The sequence below is a fragment of the Diabrotica undecimpunctata genome, chromosome 3 (assembly GCF_040954645.1).
Source record: "Diabrotica undecimpunctata isolate CICGRU chromosome 3, icDiaUnde3, whole genome shotgun sequence".
NCBI classification, from domain to species: domain Eukaryota; kingdom Metazoa; phylum Arthropoda; class Insecta; order Coleoptera; family Chrysomelidae; genus Diabrotica; species Diabrotica undecimpunctata.
Genome location: NC_092805.1, coordinates 109,092,230 through 109,109,886, shown reverse-complemented (window position 1 = coordinate 109,109,886; position 17,657 = coordinate 109,092,230). Strand labels below are relative to the sequence as shown.

Genomic DNA, 17,657 nt, shown 5'->3' with positions numbered 1-17,657 from the left:
AACATATACTCTCCATTTGCTCTTGATTTGCGTATTAAGAGTTCTGGATTTCGTTTTAAGAATAAAAGTAGCTAATCCATTCCGGTAATTTCCTTTTCACGGTTAAACTTGTAATGCAGATAACATTTCTCGGCCAGTTTATATGACATGGTATGTACTTCTGTTCTAGTTGGTGTAAATCCGAATTTTTGTAATCTTATGATATGTTTTACCATCTTCTAAAGGCTTTTTTGTAAAGCGCCCCTTTGCTATTTTTCTCTTCAGCATTGACTATGGAACGCCAAACTCCTTTGATGCTTTATTCAAGTTTATTCCTTTTTGTACTGCTTTTACGGCATTTTTAATTTGCTCTTCTGTCCAGTCAACACAGATGGATTCTCTTTGCCTTTTATAAAACGTAGGCATCTTTGCCTGAAACAATGATGATAGAAGTTTTACGTGTGCCGAGAGATACGAGTACAGATTTTTTTTTAAATCAGTGACAAAGCAATGAAAAAATTTGGACTTGGCCGAATTTGAAACAGCTGCTCGAGATATACATATACGCATTGGAAAAGGCTTTTACCATATCGCCCTTGCCCGAGTTCACCATTTCTCCCATTTGTCATGGGTGAAATGGTAAATAGCACGGCAAGAAGTTCTAGGTTAGAGGCAACGATTTCTAGGTTATCTTGTATATAAACAGTCTAAGAAGGCAGAATATGTCGAAAAATACCTCGCGAACTAAGCTACCTGAAGCAACGTCTACAGCTGCGTGCATTGTATAAAAATTATTAAGCACTGAAAAGAGTTTTGCACAAATTACTTACGGTTTTTAAAACGGCTGGTTTTCACCACCTGCTTGCTGTATAAATGATAATAAACTGTCGGCATTTAGATTTACAGAGACATCTGTGTACCGGAAAAAGAAATAGAGCTTGTCATCATTTCACCCGATTCACCATATCATCCTGAATTACCTTATCCCAGAAAGCTTTCCTCTATAACGTTATTATGCGTAAATTATTAGGTCTACATAAATTATGAAAGCACCAAATTAATGATTTAAAAATTTCTGTTAAATATTGTAAAATAGGTTTACAAAAGTACTATGATTTTAAGCTTATAAATATTTAGAATAACTCATATAGGAAGATTTTTTTGATTCCAAATGTTGGCATTTTTACACGAAAAAAAAAATATCACGGGAAAATCTTTAGTTCTCTGGTCTATTATATCGTGGCGTTTGTAGAGGATAAGTATCAAATATCTAATAAACACATTAACAATTATGGCACTGCGATAAGAAAATTACTAAAAATTGCTTGAAAAATTTGATTGAAATTTTGAAATTTAGTTATAAATGAATCTGGAATGTTTCTAGTAATTGCCAACAATTTTTAAATATATAAGTGTGTATTAGAAATGATGTATTGAAGATAAAATTGAAATTATTCTCATTGTTGGACACAATAATTATAAAACATAGAGGAACGTAGCAAAGTCTTTAATAATGTGCATCCTGATAAAACACTTTACTACAAGTGTTAAGTATGTAATAAATAAATTCAAGATGTCCGGAGTGTCGGCAATAAATTTAAAAGAAATCATTGAAGATATGATAGAAATAAAAAAATAATTAATGTAATGTTAAAGGTAGTCGAGAATTCAAACTTTACTTCGAAACAGTGAAATTTGTTGAATGTTGGTAAACATATATTTTCAAAAATGTTCAAACTAAACGAATATAATGCTTATAAATCCCCAATTGGCTGTTAAAAGAATGTTAAAATTGTATGCTTATATTGAGAGGTTTCTGAAGATGTTAGGAGAGGTTTAATATGAGTAGGCGCTTAAGAGGTCTGACCTTCCACTTAACCTAAGAGGTCTGATGTAGCTCATCCCTAGTTTAAATTTGTCCCTTTAGCCTAACCTTTTTAACAAAGGTGATTATGGCTTCACCTGACACTTCTACGAAGTCGTAGGACTCGATTATATAAAGTTTAAATGTATTGTGACTTATCCTATCCAACCCTGAGCAGTTGCACAAAACCTTGTATCTCCGTCTCGTCGTCAGCATGAAAAAATCTGCAATTTGCACTTTCTGTCAGTTCGATGTTGTTCATGTGCCCTTTGAGGCAACAGTGTCCTGTTAAGAGAGATCTATGATAATTTGCAGATCCTTCCTATTCATATCTAGTAGATCCCTGAATCTCTTCTTTGAAGGTTCACATATTAAAAGTCTTAAAATGTTTAAAATCCATTTGTTCGTACCAGTGGTTACGTTTCATCTGCTCCATCCAGTCTGATCAGCTGTGCTTTATGCTATGCCAACGACAGGTTTTGGGTCTATAAGTTTTTTTTTGTCTCTCCCCTGGCAAGTAGGTCCACTTTTTCGTTCCCTCCAATACGAGTATGTTCAGGCATCCAGAGCAAACTTACTTTAATAGTTTTTCAGATCCGAATCAGATTCTGAAGACAATTCCAAACTAACTTGGAGTCAATCTGAATCGATTTCAGTGCTTTTAATGCCACCTGGCTATTAGATATACTTTTTATACTGTGTCTCTAGAGTAACTCTTTATAAGTTCTTACAGGTACATCTCAACAGCATACGTTTTCGCTTGGAAGTTAGTAGAGTGATTAACTACGCTTCCACTACGGCTTAGCCTTAATTTTCTTTTATATACCCCAGCTTCAACTGCTTCCTCAGTTTTTGAGCCATTTGTATACCAGCATTGATTTTATATTATATATAAGATTCGTTTTATTCGACTTCCATTAGTCACTTCCTGAAAAAAAGGACAGTAAATGGCATTTGAAAATTATAATTAGGTTGCATTTCATCTGATACGATTTCCAACTCTGAATGATTTTTAATTATCTCTCCAGATTTGATCCCGGTATCATTTGCCATGCTTCTTGGCGTCTTATCCGCCTTTTGTATACTCATTCCTTCACCTCCTTCCTCATGCATATATGTAGTGGAGGAACCTAACCTAGCTTCTCTTTGCTACTCAGCTTCTCTTTGGTGGTCTTTTGTTGGCATTAAGACCACTAGAACACTTTATTAGTGCGCCATACATCATAATTATGTAGGTCTAACTACAGTCATATATAGCCAGTATATTTATTTGAATTTACCCTACGTTTTTCAACATATATTTTAACAAATTGCCGCTGGTTTGAATCTTCATGGTCTCAGCCACGAGAATTCTCCCCAGACAAGTTGACTTGGAAAGACTTAAAGAAAACTTCGGAAAAACACCTTAATGGAACAATATAGTCATTGTTTTTTTAAACAACTAAACTAAATATGACACTTCTTCAAATAAAATCAATAATAACATTTGTAACATAAAAAAATCATCTGAACAATATAACTAGAAAAATATTAGCTTTTCTTATTTTGTGACAGTCTTTCAATAATTAAAAATTAAATCTGTCATTTTGTTTGACATTAGTTTTTGAATTTTGTAACTTGGCGGTCATTGAAGGCGTTTCCTGAAGTTCTGACGTAACTCCAGGAACAAAATTCAAAGGGAAAGCTTTGCTTTGTTGGTTATTCGTACCAAGTGGGCGTTCCAAGTAAGCCGCTTATCTAGATATTTGACCTTATTCACCTCTTTGACCGTTTCTTCATACAGAGCGGCATTCATTTATTATCTAGGTTATGTCTGGTTTTGAAACTGACTACTACTGTTTTACTATAATTGACAGAGAGTTTTTCACTGTCGCACCACTTAGTAAGGATATTTAATGTTCGTTGAAGTGTACTGGATAGTACATTACCATATTTTCCTCTTACCATAATAACTAGATCATTCGCTTAGAATTATCGACCCCCTGTGCGTCAAAAAGCGAGATCAAGTCATCCACCAGGAGTGACCACAGAAGGGGACAAAGCACTCGTCCCCGTGGATATCCCTTAGCTGTTTTGGTCAAAATCTGTTCTTATTGCATATCGTTAAAATCAGCCAATTTTTCAGCATTGCTTTTATCCAATTGCATATTGTAACAGATATCCGTTTTGATGCTGCTGCATCATAAAGAGAATTCGGTAGTGCATTATTAAATACGCCTTCTATATCTAGAAAGGTAGTTAATGCAATTTCTACATTATTATTGCAGGAACTGATTTTCTGAACTACTTTGTCCAGTGTTGTTTCTGTTAATTTATTTTTCTTGATATGCATGCTGTTTTGTTCTATTGTCTTCATCATAAATGATGTAAGACTGATCAGTCGTAGGATTTAGCTAGAGTATGTAGTTATATTGTGGTCGTATTTTGTATATGTATACCACCCTTAGAGTTGTTCAAGTCTTTGGTATAACCTAGTGCTATGCTAGCCCTAAAGATCTTTGTCAGGATGGGTAATAAGAGGTCCAATCTTTTTTGTAGTAGAGAAGGAAATATTCCATTATCTCCTGGAGATTTAAATCAAAGTCTTTTATGCACTGCTTTACATTCTCCGGTTTGATGTTTATTGCAGAGAATCTTAGAGTCCCAATCTTATTTCCTAGAACATTCAGGTCGGTCTAGGATTTCAGCCTATCTGCTTATCAATAATTTGTTGAACCCTGGAAGTGATTCCGTAGTAAGAGCTCTAGCGTTTCCTTTTTAGGTTCGGCAAAGGTGCCATTAGGTTTTTAAGTAGGTCTGGACCCTGTGCCGGATCCTTGGAAAGAATATTGTGGATTCTAGTGCTTCCTTGTATTGACAAGAACCGATTTATGACGACGTATTTAGGATGAGGTAAATGTTAAAACACTAAAGTTGGTTGTGGTCACAATATTAAATAAATACCACGCAAGAATATGCAATAATTTCCACAGTATACAACAATTAATAAAGATACTAAGTCACGTTTTAAGATATTTTGGCGAAGAATACTTAGTCAAATATACTGAATATTGGAAAAGATAATTGGTAATTCTCAGTTTGTATTTTGGGTAAGACGAATATCCATATCCAAGTAAAAGATACAAAGATGCAGATATATAAAACAGCTAACATCTGCAGCACTGAATTTAAAAAGATATTTGACAAGGTCCGACAGAACAAAATGATTAGGTAATACCTTAAGTACCTAGAATAAGTTTTTTTTTAATCTGACAAGATAACAAATGTTGTATCTTTCATATTTTAAAGACCTAATTGTAATTAATCACCTCATTAATATTGTAATAACGTAATGTAATAATGTAAAAATGTTTTATTTTGGAAAATTATACAAACGTGATCTTTCTATGAATCCACCAGTGACAGCCGTCCTTCAGCGTCATACATAATACCTCCTCCCTTGGCCATAATTTACAAAAGATAACTAAAAGTAAAGTACTTACAAATTCAATCTCGTAACAGGTTTTCTCACTCTAGTGGAACGCCTTAAAACGGGTTCCTCAGTTTTCAGTAGGTGGTTGTGAGCTGTGCTCTGGAATGAATGTCTGATTATTTTGAGATTGTGTATATTCCCCAATTTGCCGTATTTGGTCTACATGACGTTTCTAGGTTCTACCATCATCTAACTGAATTAAATAATGTAATAATCCTTACCTGAGTACAATTTTGCCAAATTGCCATTTAGAATAAAAATAATCTCTCACTGAAACTTTAATTTCTATATCAAAGTTTCTTAGACTTTTGTCAGTATAGGTAACTCTATCACTACACGAAGGTTTAAGTAAATCTAATCTATTCCTTATTTGTGAGGGACTTTTGCCTTTAACTGTATCTGGACTTCTGCGGTACTACATAAGAAGCATACATAATTCGAACTTCCTGTCACTTTCCTCACTGCTCATAGTCCTTAAACAATTTTTTAGTGTTCGGACATATCTCTCCCCCTACCCATTAGTTGCTGGATGGTAAGGTGCAGTAAATTTTTGTATAATTCCATATTATCTTTTATGAAACTTCTAAATTCATGTGAGTCAAATTGTCTACCATTGTTAGTAACAAAAACTTTAGGAATATCAAAAGTTTATATGAAAAAATATTATTTTTACATTTGAAATAATTTTAATTTTTTATCATATAGCTGTAACGAACGTGCTTAAGTTTGCATTTTTACACGAAAAAAAAATATCACGGGAAAATCTTTAGTTCACTGGTCTATTATATCGTTGCGTTTGTAGAGGACAAGTATCAAATATCTAATAAACACGTTAGCAATTATGGCACTGCGATAAGAAAATTACTAAAAATTGCTTGAAAAATTTGATTGAAGTTTTGAAATTTAGTTATAAATGAATCTGGAATGTTTCTAGTAACTGCCAACAATTTTTAAATATATAAGTGTGTATTAGAAATGATGTATTGAAGATAAAATTGAAATTATTCTCATTGTTGGACACAATAATTATAAAACATAGAGGAACGTAGCAAAGTCTTTAATAATGTGCATCCTGATAAAACACTTTACTACAAGTGTTAAGTATGTAATAAATAAATTCAAGATGTCCGGAGTGTCGGCAATAAATTTAAAAGAAATCATTGAAGATATGATAGAAATAAAAAAATAATTAATGTAATGTTAAAGGTAGTCGAGAATTCAAACTTTACTTCGAAACAGTGAAATTTGTTGAATGTTGGTAAACATATATTTTCAAAAATGTTCAAACTAAACGAATATAATGCTTATAAATCCCCAATTGGCTGTTAAAAGAATGTTAAAATTGTATGCTTATATTGAGAGGTTTCTGAAGATGTTAGGAGAGGTTTAATATGAGTAGGCGCTTAAGAGGTCTGACCTTCCACTTAACCTAAGAGGTCTGATGTAGCTCATCCCTAGTTTAAATTTGTCCCTTTAGCCTAACCTTTTTAACAAAGGTGATTATGGCTTCACCTGACACTTCTACGAAGTCGTAGGACTCGATTATATAAAGTTTAAATGTATTGTGACTTATCCTATCCAACCCTGAGCAGTTGCACAAAACCTTGTATCTCCGTCTCGTCGTCAGCATGAAAAAATCTGCAATTTGCACTTTCTGTCAGTTCGATGTTGTTCATGTGCCCTTTGAGGCAACAGTGTCCTGTTAAGAGAGATCTATGATAATTTGCAGATCCTTCCTATTCATATCTAGTAGATCCCTGAATCTCTTCTTTGAAGGTTCACATATTAAAAGTCTTAAAATGTTTAAAATCCATTTGTTCGTACCAGTGGTTACGTTTCATCTGCTCCATCCAGTCTGATCAGCTGTGCTTTATGCTATGCCAACGACAGGTTTTGGGTCTATAAGTTTTTTTTTGTCTCTCCCCTGGCAAGTAGGTCCACTTTTTCGTTCCCTCCAATACGAGTATGTTCAGGCATCCAGAGCAAACTTACTTTAATAGTTTTTCAGATCCGAATCAGATTCTGAAGACAATTCCAAACTAACTTGGAGTCAATCTGAATCGATTTCAGTGCTTTTAATGCCACCTGGCTATTAGATATACTTTTTATACTGTGTCTCTAGAGTAACTCTTTATAAGTTCTTACAGGTACATCTCAACAGCATACGTTTTCGCTTGGAAGTTAGTAGAGTGATTAACTACGCTTCCACTACGGCTTAGCCTTAATTTTCTTTTATATACCCCAGCTTCAACTGCTTCCTCAGTTTTTGAGCCATTTGTATACCAGCATTGATTTTATATTATATATAAGATTCGTTTTATTCGACTTCCATTAGTCACTTCCTGAAAAAAAGGACAGTAAATGGCATTTGAAAATTATAATTAGGTTGCATTTCATCTGATACGATTTCCAACTCTGAATGATTTTTAATTATCTCTCCAGATTTGATCCCGGTATCATTTGCCATGCTTCTTGGCGTCTTATCCGCCTTTTGTATACTCATTCCTTCACCTCCTTCCTCATGCATATATGTAGTGGAGGAACCTAACCTAGCTTCTCTTTGCTACTCAGCTTCTCTTTGGTGGTCTTTTGTTGGCATTAAGACCACTAGAACACTTTATTAGTGCGCCATACATCATAATTATGTAGGTCTAACTACAGTCATATATAGCCAGTATATTTATTTGAATTTACCCTACGTTTTTCAACATATATTTTAACAAATTGCCGCTGGTTTGAATCTTCATGGTCTCAGCCACGAGAATTCTCCCCAGACAAGTTGACTTGGAAAGACTTAAAGAAAACTTCGGAAAAACACCTTAATGGAACAATATAGTCATTGTTTTTTTAAACAACTAAACTAAATATGACACTTCTTCAAATAAAATCAATAATAACATTTGTAACATAAAAAAATCATCTGAACAATATAACTAGAAAAATATTAGCTTTTCTTATTTTGTGACAGTCTTTCAATAATTAAAAATTAAATCTGTCATTTTGTTTGACATTAGTTTTTGAATTTTGTAACTTGGCGGTCATTGAAGGCGTTTCCTGAAGTTCTGACGTAACTCCAGGAACAAAATTCAAAGGGAAAGCTTTGCTTTGTTGGTTATTCGTACCAAGTGGGCGTTCCAAGTAAGCCGCTTATCTAGATATTTGACCTTATTCACCTCTTTGACCGTTTCTTCATACAGAGCGGCATTCATTTATTATCTAGGTTATGTCTGGTTTTGAAACTGACTACTACTGTTTTACTATAATTGACAGAGAGTTTTTCACTGTCGCACCACTTAGTAAGGATATTTAATGTTCGTTGAAGTGTACTGGATAGTACATTACCATATTTTCCTCTTACCATAATAACTAGATCATTCGCTTAGAATTATCGACCCCCTGTGCGTCAAAAAGCGAGATCAAGTCATCCACCAGGAGTGACCACAGAAGGGGACAAAGCACTCGTCCCCGTGGATATCCCTTAGCTGTTTTGGTCAAAATCTGTTCTTATTGCATATCGTTAAAATCAGCCAATTTTTCAGCATTGCTTTTATCCAATTGCATATTGTAACAGATATCCGTTTTGATGCTGCTGCATCATAAAGAGAATTCGGTAGTGCATTATTAAATACTTTTATTAAATACTATTAAATACTAATTAATGTAATGTTAAAGGTAGTCGAGAATTCAAACTTTACTTCGAAACAGTGAAATTTGTTGAATGTTGGTAAACATATATTTTCAAAAATGTTCAAACTAAACGAATATAATGCTTATAAATCCCCAATTGGCTGTTAAAAGAATGTTAAAATTGTATGCTTATATTGAGAGGTTTCTGAAGATGTTAGGAGAGGTTTAATATGAGTAGGCGCTTAAGAGGTCTGACCTTCCACTTAACCTAAGAGGTCTGATGTAGCTCATCCCTAGTTTAAATTTGTCCCTTTAGCCTAACCTTTTTAACAAAGGTGATTATGGCTTCACCTGACACTTCTACGAAGTCGTAGGACTCGATTATATAAAGTTTAAATGTATTGTGACTTATCCTATCCAACCCTGAGCAGTTGCACAAAACCTTGTATCTCCGTCTCGTCGTCAGCATGAAAAAATCTGCAATTTGCACTTTCTGTCAGTTCGATGTTGTTCATGTGCCCTTTGAGGCAACAGTGTCCTGTTAAGAGAGATCTATGATAATTTGCAGATCCTTCCTATTCATATCTAGTAGATCCCTGAATCTCTTCTTTGAAGGTTCACATATTAAATATGTGTAATATTGTAATAACGTAATGTAATAATGTAAAAATGTTTTATTTTGGAAAATTATACAAACGTGATCTTTCTATGAATCCACCAGTGACAGCCGTCCTTCAGCGTCATACATAATACCTCCTCCCTTGGCCATAATTTACAAAAGATAACTAAAAGTAAAGTACTTACAAATTCAATCTCGTAACAGGTTTTCTCACTCTAGTGGAACGCCTTAAAAAGGGTTCCTCAGTTTTCAGTAGGTGGTTGTGAGCTGTGCTCTGGAATGAATGTCTGATTATTTTGAGATTGTGTATATTTCCCAATTTGCCGTATTTGGTCTACATGACGTTTCTAGGTTCTACCATTATCTAACTGAATTAAATAATGTAATAATCCTCACCTGAGTACAATTTTGTCAAATTGCCATTTAGAATGAAAATAATCTCTCACTGAAACCCTAATTTCTATATCAAAGTTTCTTAGACTTTTGTCAGTATAGGTAACTCTATCACTACACGAAGGTTTAAGTAAATCTAATCTATTCCTTATTTGTGAGGGACTTTTGCCTTTAACTGTATCTGGACTTCTGCGGTACTACATAAGAAGCATACATAATTCGAACTCCCTGTCACTTCCCTCACTGCTCATAGTCCTTAAACAATTTTTTAGTGTTTGGACATATCTCTCCCCCTATTCATTAATTGCTGGATGGTAGGGTGCAGTAAATTTTTGTATAATTCCATTTTATCTTTCATGAACCTTCTAAATTCATGTGAGTCGAATTGTCTACCATTGTTAGTAACAAAAACTTTAGGAATATCACAAGTTGCAAAAAATTTTCTGCAAATTTCAATAGTAGTTTTTGTAGTAGTATTATTTTTAAAGTGAATTTCAGGCCATTTACTAAAGGAATGTACTAAAATAAAATAATAATCTCCATTGAAAGGTCCAGCGTAATCAGCATGCACTTTTTCAAAGCAAAATTTTGGTGGCTCCCTCCCAAAATGAGAGTTATCTTTAGTTGGGTTATTCTTGTGCTTAAGAAGAATACTTCAAATACCTAGGAGTTACAATAAGTAAATCCGGAGAAAGGAAATCCGAAATAAAAGAAAAAATATAAGCAGCGAATAAAGCTTATTTTGCAAACAAAAGATTACTTAAAAGCAAAACACTGACTAAAAAAAGTAAGATGAGCATTTATAACACCATAATTAGGCCAATATTATTATATGCAGGAGAAACAATGACGATGGTTAAAAAAGATGAAGAAGACTTAAGAATAGCAGAGATAAAGATTATGATAACCATACTAGGACTAATCAGAACAGAGCAAAATGAATATAGAAGCAGAACAAATGCAGAAATTAAGGAAGAACTTAAGGAAGACATCGTAACTAAAATAAAGCAATGCAGAGTTAGATGGTTAGGTCACATTTGGCGAGCAGGCGATGAGGCAGTGACATACGCAAGGATAGAATGGAATCCAGGAGGAAGAAAGAGAAGGGGAAGACCGAGATCAAAGTGGCTGCAAGAAGTTGAAGAAAACCTCCAAAGGGCAGGAGTCAGAGAATGGAGAGGAAGAACTAGAGACAGGAAAAAATGGAGAGATATTGTCAAGAAGATAAGATAAACAAAAAAGACTGATCCACTTAAGAAATAGGATCTAGAAAGCATTTGCGGTTTAACCTCACACTGGGGTGTATACCCATTATATATATATATATATATATATATATATATATATATATATATATATATATATATATATATATATATATATATATATTATTTGTAAAGTGAATTTCAGGCCATTTACTGAAGGAATGTACTAATATAAAATAATAACCTCCATTGAAAGGTCCAGCGTAATCAGCATGCACTTTTTCAAAGCAAAATTTTGGTGGCACCCTCCCAAAATGAGAGTCATCTTTAGTTGGGTTGCTCTTGTGCTTATTGTATTCTAAACAATTTTTACAAATTGACTCAATATCCTGGTCTACGTGAGGCCACCAGCAATAACTACGAGATTTCACTAAAGATTTCATTCTGACTATGCCAAAATATGCAGTATGTAATTCTGTCAAAATTTTATTTCTCAGTTTAGTAGGTATAACTACTCTTTGTCCTCTCATAAGAACATTATATTGTAATGAAAATTCAGATTGATTTATATTGAACCTAAATCTTTTGTCAACAGATTTTCCTGTTTTTAGCCCAAAAAGTAACTTTTGTAGAGTATGATCATTTTTTTTGTATGAAAACTAGATCTCTAATAGTTATAGGCAAATTTTCAATTTTATTTATTTCGAAAATATCTGGTTCATCATGTGTGAAATTTTGTTCTGGCTCTATAGGTAGACGTGAAAGTGCATCAGTATTGAGATGAGAATCTGTATTTTTGTGACGAATGTCATAATTCAAACCTTGTAACAAAATTGAATAATGTTGCATTCTTGTTGCACTTAAAACTGGTAGGCTTTTATCAGGTGCAAAGATTTGAACTAAAGGTTTATGGTCAGTGAGCAAAGTAAATTTTCTAGCACATAAAAAATTGTAAAAATTTTTTACTCCAAAGATTATGCTGTATGTATCTTTGTCTATTTGTGAGTATTTTTGCTGTGTAGCAGTAAGAGTTTGAGAAGTTAACTATAAAGGTCTCTCTGTACCGTCTGAAAAAATATTTGAAAGTATTGCGCCTACACCATAGGGTGATGCATCAGTTGCTTGGACCAATGGTAAGTTTGGGTCATAGTGACATAAAACATTTCTAGAGTTTTTTTGCTTTGTCAAACGCAGTTTTCACAAGTATTTGATCATTTAAAATTGACATTGTTTCTAAGTAAATTACTTAAGGGTTGTAATATTGTAGAAGTGTATTTAAGAAAACGCCTGTATTTGTGGGTATTGGGGCATTTGCAATTGCAGTTACTTTATCTACACTAGTAGACACCCCCGCTTTACTCATTTTATACCCACAGTAGTCAATCTCGTCTTTAAAAAATTCGCTTTTATATAAATTTTAAATGTAAATTTTGTTAGATAATTTATTTATAACTTGTTCAAGTCTTTTTAAATGTAAGGTATTATTTGGAGCTGTAATTCTTATATCATCCTGAAATATTGAAATGTCATCTACTCCTTGCAGCGTTTGCTCCATTAAACGTTGCCGTTTGGCAGGAGCACTAGCAATTCCAAACATTAATCGAGTTGGTTGAAATAAACCTGTATGGGTGTTTAATGTAAGTAGATGTTTCATTTCATCTTTTATTGGTAAGTGTAAGTAAGCTTTCGTAATATCTATTTTCGTATATTTCTCCTCACCTGCTAATTGAGAAAGTAGATCATCTGGTGCAGGTAAAGGGTATTCAACCACTTCAATGCAAGGATTTAATGTGATTTTAAAATCACCACAAATGCGTATGTCCCCATTTTGTTTAACTATAGGAACAATAGGGGTTGCCCAGGCTGAAAATGCTACTTTCCTTAAGACTCCCTGATTTCCTAAGGACTCTAATTCTCCCTCTACTTAAGGGCGTAATGCAAAAACTATAGGACAGGCCTTAAAAATTTTGCTTTAGTACCAGGTTTTAAATGAATTTTAGCTTCAAACCCTTTTATTTCACCAACTGACTTCGAATAGATGTTAATATTTATCTAACAAAGTTGCAATAGCCATCACCATCCACCATATACAACTTTAGAGTGTACTTTGTTTCCTGGTGCTCAACCTCCACTTGAACTAAACCTACAACATTTAATATTGTTGTAATTACTAATTAATTATATTTTATAATTACTAATAGTAATTACTACAATATTTAAATTATTTTTGCAGTATGTATAATTTTAATGCAGGAAAATATTTTTCAAATTTATTTTTATTTATGATTGTAACAGCTAGCTAAAATGCTACCATTCACTTTTAAATTTATAAAAAATTTATATTTGCAATTTCCAGCATTTGCTTCTAAAATCTCTTAACAGAATTCACTAAATTTACTGTCCTGGATGTATTTTGTTTTACTTTTAGACAAACTTTTTGAATATATCCTACTTTTTTACAAAATCTACAATTTAAATGTTTTTATCACATTTATCAGCTAAATGCAAAGAGTCTCCACATCTATAACAAACACTATTACGGTTATTTGACATTGTAGAAGTATTATTAGAAGAGCTGCTATGATTATGTACTGTAGTATTATTAGTATATTTACTGGTTTATTTATATGGGGCCCTTTTTTTACCCCATTTATACTAGTTTTATTGTAATTATTGTTGTGAGAAAATTGATTATTATCCTTTCCATGCTTGCTGCAATTTCTACTGCTCGATCCAAGTCCAATCCCTTTATTTCCAATAGCCGTAAACCAAAAACAAACTGATTGCTTATAGCACTTTTCAAGTATGTAGAAAAGTTGCAGTTTATTGCAAGCTTCTGTAGAGAATGTAGGTATTCTTATATACTTTCACCTTCTGCCTGTCTTTTTGATTGAAACCTAATATTTCAGCAATTTCACGAGGTGCGGGATTGTAAAAACTATCCATTAACCTAACTGTATCATATGACTTGTCTTCAGGAACCACTGGAGCTAGTTTCTCACAAAGCGTATCGTATGCTTCCGACCCCATGTAATGTAGTAAATAGGGCAATTTCATTTTCTCTGCAATTTTAAAAACTTTGTATGTGCCTTCCAATCGTTTTACCCACCTGGACCATTTTGTGGCTGTCTGGTTAAAAAGTTCAACGAAAATCTGGAATGTAGAAACTTGTGTAGACATGACTTGAGCTGTAGCAGGTGTAACTATCGTTGTAGTCGAAGAACTTGTGGCTGTAGGTAGAAGCGTTGTAGTCGAGTTAGTGCCTGTAGTATTCGTAATGTTTGGCAAGTTAATCCTTTATTATCGTCGCCAATTGTTGTGTCTTTCGTATTTGAATGACGTAATTGTAACTAATCACCTCATTAATATTGTAATAACGTAATGTAATAATGTAAAATATCCTGTTTCGGAAAAGTACACAAACGTGATCTTTTTATGAATCCACCAGTGACAGCTGTCCTTCAGCGTCATACCAACTTACATTTCTTGTTAGGGAGTTTTTCATGAGCATCACAACAAATATCTCTCCTAACCGGATAACAGGTCTAGATGATATTCCTTATTAGAAGCCTAGATATATTAGACTAAACATACATGTAGGATACACATAAAAAGTGGTTAAATTGGACAGGAGCATATTTTTAAAATATTTTCAAATATACAGGGCCACTTATATTAATTTTTTTCCACTTTTTTCAATAATAATACTCATATGTTTGTCTACTGTGTTTTAGGCACAAGAAATTGCGGGAATTAAAATTTTTCATATATCAGGTGGTTTAAGCTTTTCGTCAAGACTCTTTTTTAATGATACACTTATAGCAGCAACAGGCATTGATCCAACTAAAATTTTTAAAAGGAGAATATGGCTCGAAAAGAAAAGTCTCCCACCAGAGGAGCAAGAATTTGAATATCAGTGGATAGTCGTTGATTTGTCCAGAGTAACTTTTATTGATCCATCTGCTGTAGCGTCGCTGAGAACTTTGCAAGAAGATTATGCCAAGCTAGATATAACAATATTACTTGTTATAATTTCAGGTATAATAAATTACTTACTTTCAGTTATTTTTAAACCTTTCAGAAAATTAGAAAATAGCAAATAACCTTTTTATTTTCTTCTTGTAATAATTTTTTTGTTCTCGTGAATCAGTAATCTCTTTTCGTAACTGTGTAGTTTTTTCCAATCTGCACTATTGTCTTTTTATGCCTTTTATATACATTGTTGTCCTCTTTTAATATTTTCTTGAAATATTTTTGGTATTATTTTGTATCTTTTTGTAATGTATTTATCTCCTTATTTCCTTTTTTTTCTCAATTAAATTTTATGTTATATATATATATATATATATATATATATATATATATATATATATATATATATATATATATATATATTTATATATATATATATATATATATATATAAATATATATATATATATATATATATATATATATATATATATATATATATATATATATATATACTAAAGTTTTATTTTGAGGTTGCAGTAATTATTAGGGCAGGAAGAGTAAAACTCTTTGTTCTTTTATCAAGCTTTCGCAAAATTTATTTGCTTCTTCAGGATATGCTAAAATATGGTTACAATTATTTTATCAGTAAACACAATGAAATTAGAAGTAAAAAGATTGTATAAAAATGGCACAAAAACTTACAACATGAGGTTAATGCATTAAATTTTAGAATTCACAAAACAATAAACTTAAGTATATATATATATATAATATATATATATATATAATATATATATATATATATATATATATAATATATATATATATATATATAATATATATATATATATATATATATATATATATATATATATATATATATATATATATATATAGCTTTGAGGTTTGAAAATGTTTATTTTCATCATCAGGAAAAACTGAAATAAGGTGCTATTGTTAGTAAAGCCATGGATCTTGAATGTTTTCAATAGTTATGACCCTCTATTACAGTTCACAATCGAACATGAGGATAATCTATGCTCAGTCCCCTTTCTTGATACCCGGTTCATCAGAACCCAGAACAACTCCCCGATTATCGACTGGCATAGAAAACCTCATAGTTCTGGACGTTTCCTTAACTATTGGTCATATCATAGACATTCAATAAAAATCAATTTGCTCAAGCAAATTAAAGCTAGAATTATAGCGATCAGTGATCCTTCTTTCCATCAGAAGAACCTGAAAATCCTGTCTAACCTTTTCATCGACAATTCATACCCAAAACACCTAGTCACCAAGATTTTATTCAGTTTGACCCCAAACATAGCACGCCAAAATGATGAGGTGCAAATTATTGTCACAAGTGGAGAACAAAATGCCAATTGCTCATATACTTCATTAAAATACATAAAAGGCATAACACCCAGACTGACAAGACTTTTTAAAGATTTCACCAATTTAAAAATAGCCTTTAAAGCTTCATTAACTGCAAGATCTATATATTCCAAGGTTAAAGATAAAAGTGACATCAAAGATTGTTCCAACGTAGTTTACCAGATTCCTTGCAATAATTGTAATTTGGTATATGTGGGACAAACCACACGTAGCCTAGGTAGTCGCTTAATCAGTCATCGAAGCGACAGCAGACTATATTCGGAAAGATCTGCCCTTGCAGAACATGTAAATAAAGAACATCATATAATGAATTATGAATTAGTCAAAGTTTTAGCTACTGAATCCAATTACAAAAAAGACTCTTCTTAGAAATGGCCATTCATTGCTCAAAATTCAAACGCAATGAACAAAAGGAGTGACATTAATCAGTTAAGCACCATTTACTCCTACCTATTATATTTGGATACACATTCACAGTCCAATGATGTTTCAACAACTGAGTCATTGTAAAGTTTCCATGTTTCTTCATTTATTATAGTTCTCATTATACAAAATTGTTTTTTCAACTTAAATACAATCTTTGGTAAATTTTGATGTGTAATATTAGTAGTACTACATAAGACAAAGAAAATAAGAAGAAGTACTGTCATTTGCCATGTCCAGGAATGACAGCTACTCTTAACCTAATACTCCACTATTGGCCGGCACACGTGGTCTTTTTAAATCGTTGTAGTTGTCTTTTTCTTATGTGTTAAAAGTAAAAATAATTTGTCAAGTTTGGTCTTTTACACCATGCAATTTTTATATTTTTTATTAATTGAATCAATCAATGAGTGGTGCGTGAAATTGTCACCTGTGAGTAGAACATCCACGAAAGACAAATCTCAATAACGTAAGTTTTTTACAACCTTTACACTCTTAATAGGTTTCGAGGATGCTTTACTAACAGTAGCACTTTATTTCAGTTTTTCCTGATGATGAAAATAAACATTTTCGAAAGCTTGAAACTTAGTTAAAAGAGTACACTTATTTCACCGCTGCAAATCCCAATAAACCTCAAAGCTCCGTTTTCTAACGTTGTCAGCAAAGACTTCTTTTCCTTTTATATATGTATATATATATATATATA

The 17,657-nt window shown here is 32.6% G+C and overlaps 1 protein-coding gene across 3 annotated transcripts in view; it reads left to right on the top strand.

Annotated features, from left to right (window-relative positions):
• Positions 1–17,657, top strand: part of LOC140437212 (prestin-like) — a 107,184-nt gene that overhangs the window by 78,473 nt on the left and 11,054 nt on the right. For 2 of the 3 annotated variants that reach the window (XM_072526588.1, XM_072526587.1), the window contains one exon: positions 14,894–15,197. The exons of the other annotated variant lie outside the window; for it this stretch is intronic. In XM_072526588.1, the coding sequence (XP_072382689.1) occupies positions 14,894–15,197 (304 nt within the window). The remainder of the gene's footprint in view (positions 1–14,893; positions 15,198–17,657) is intronic. 3 annotated transcript variants of the gene reach the window in all.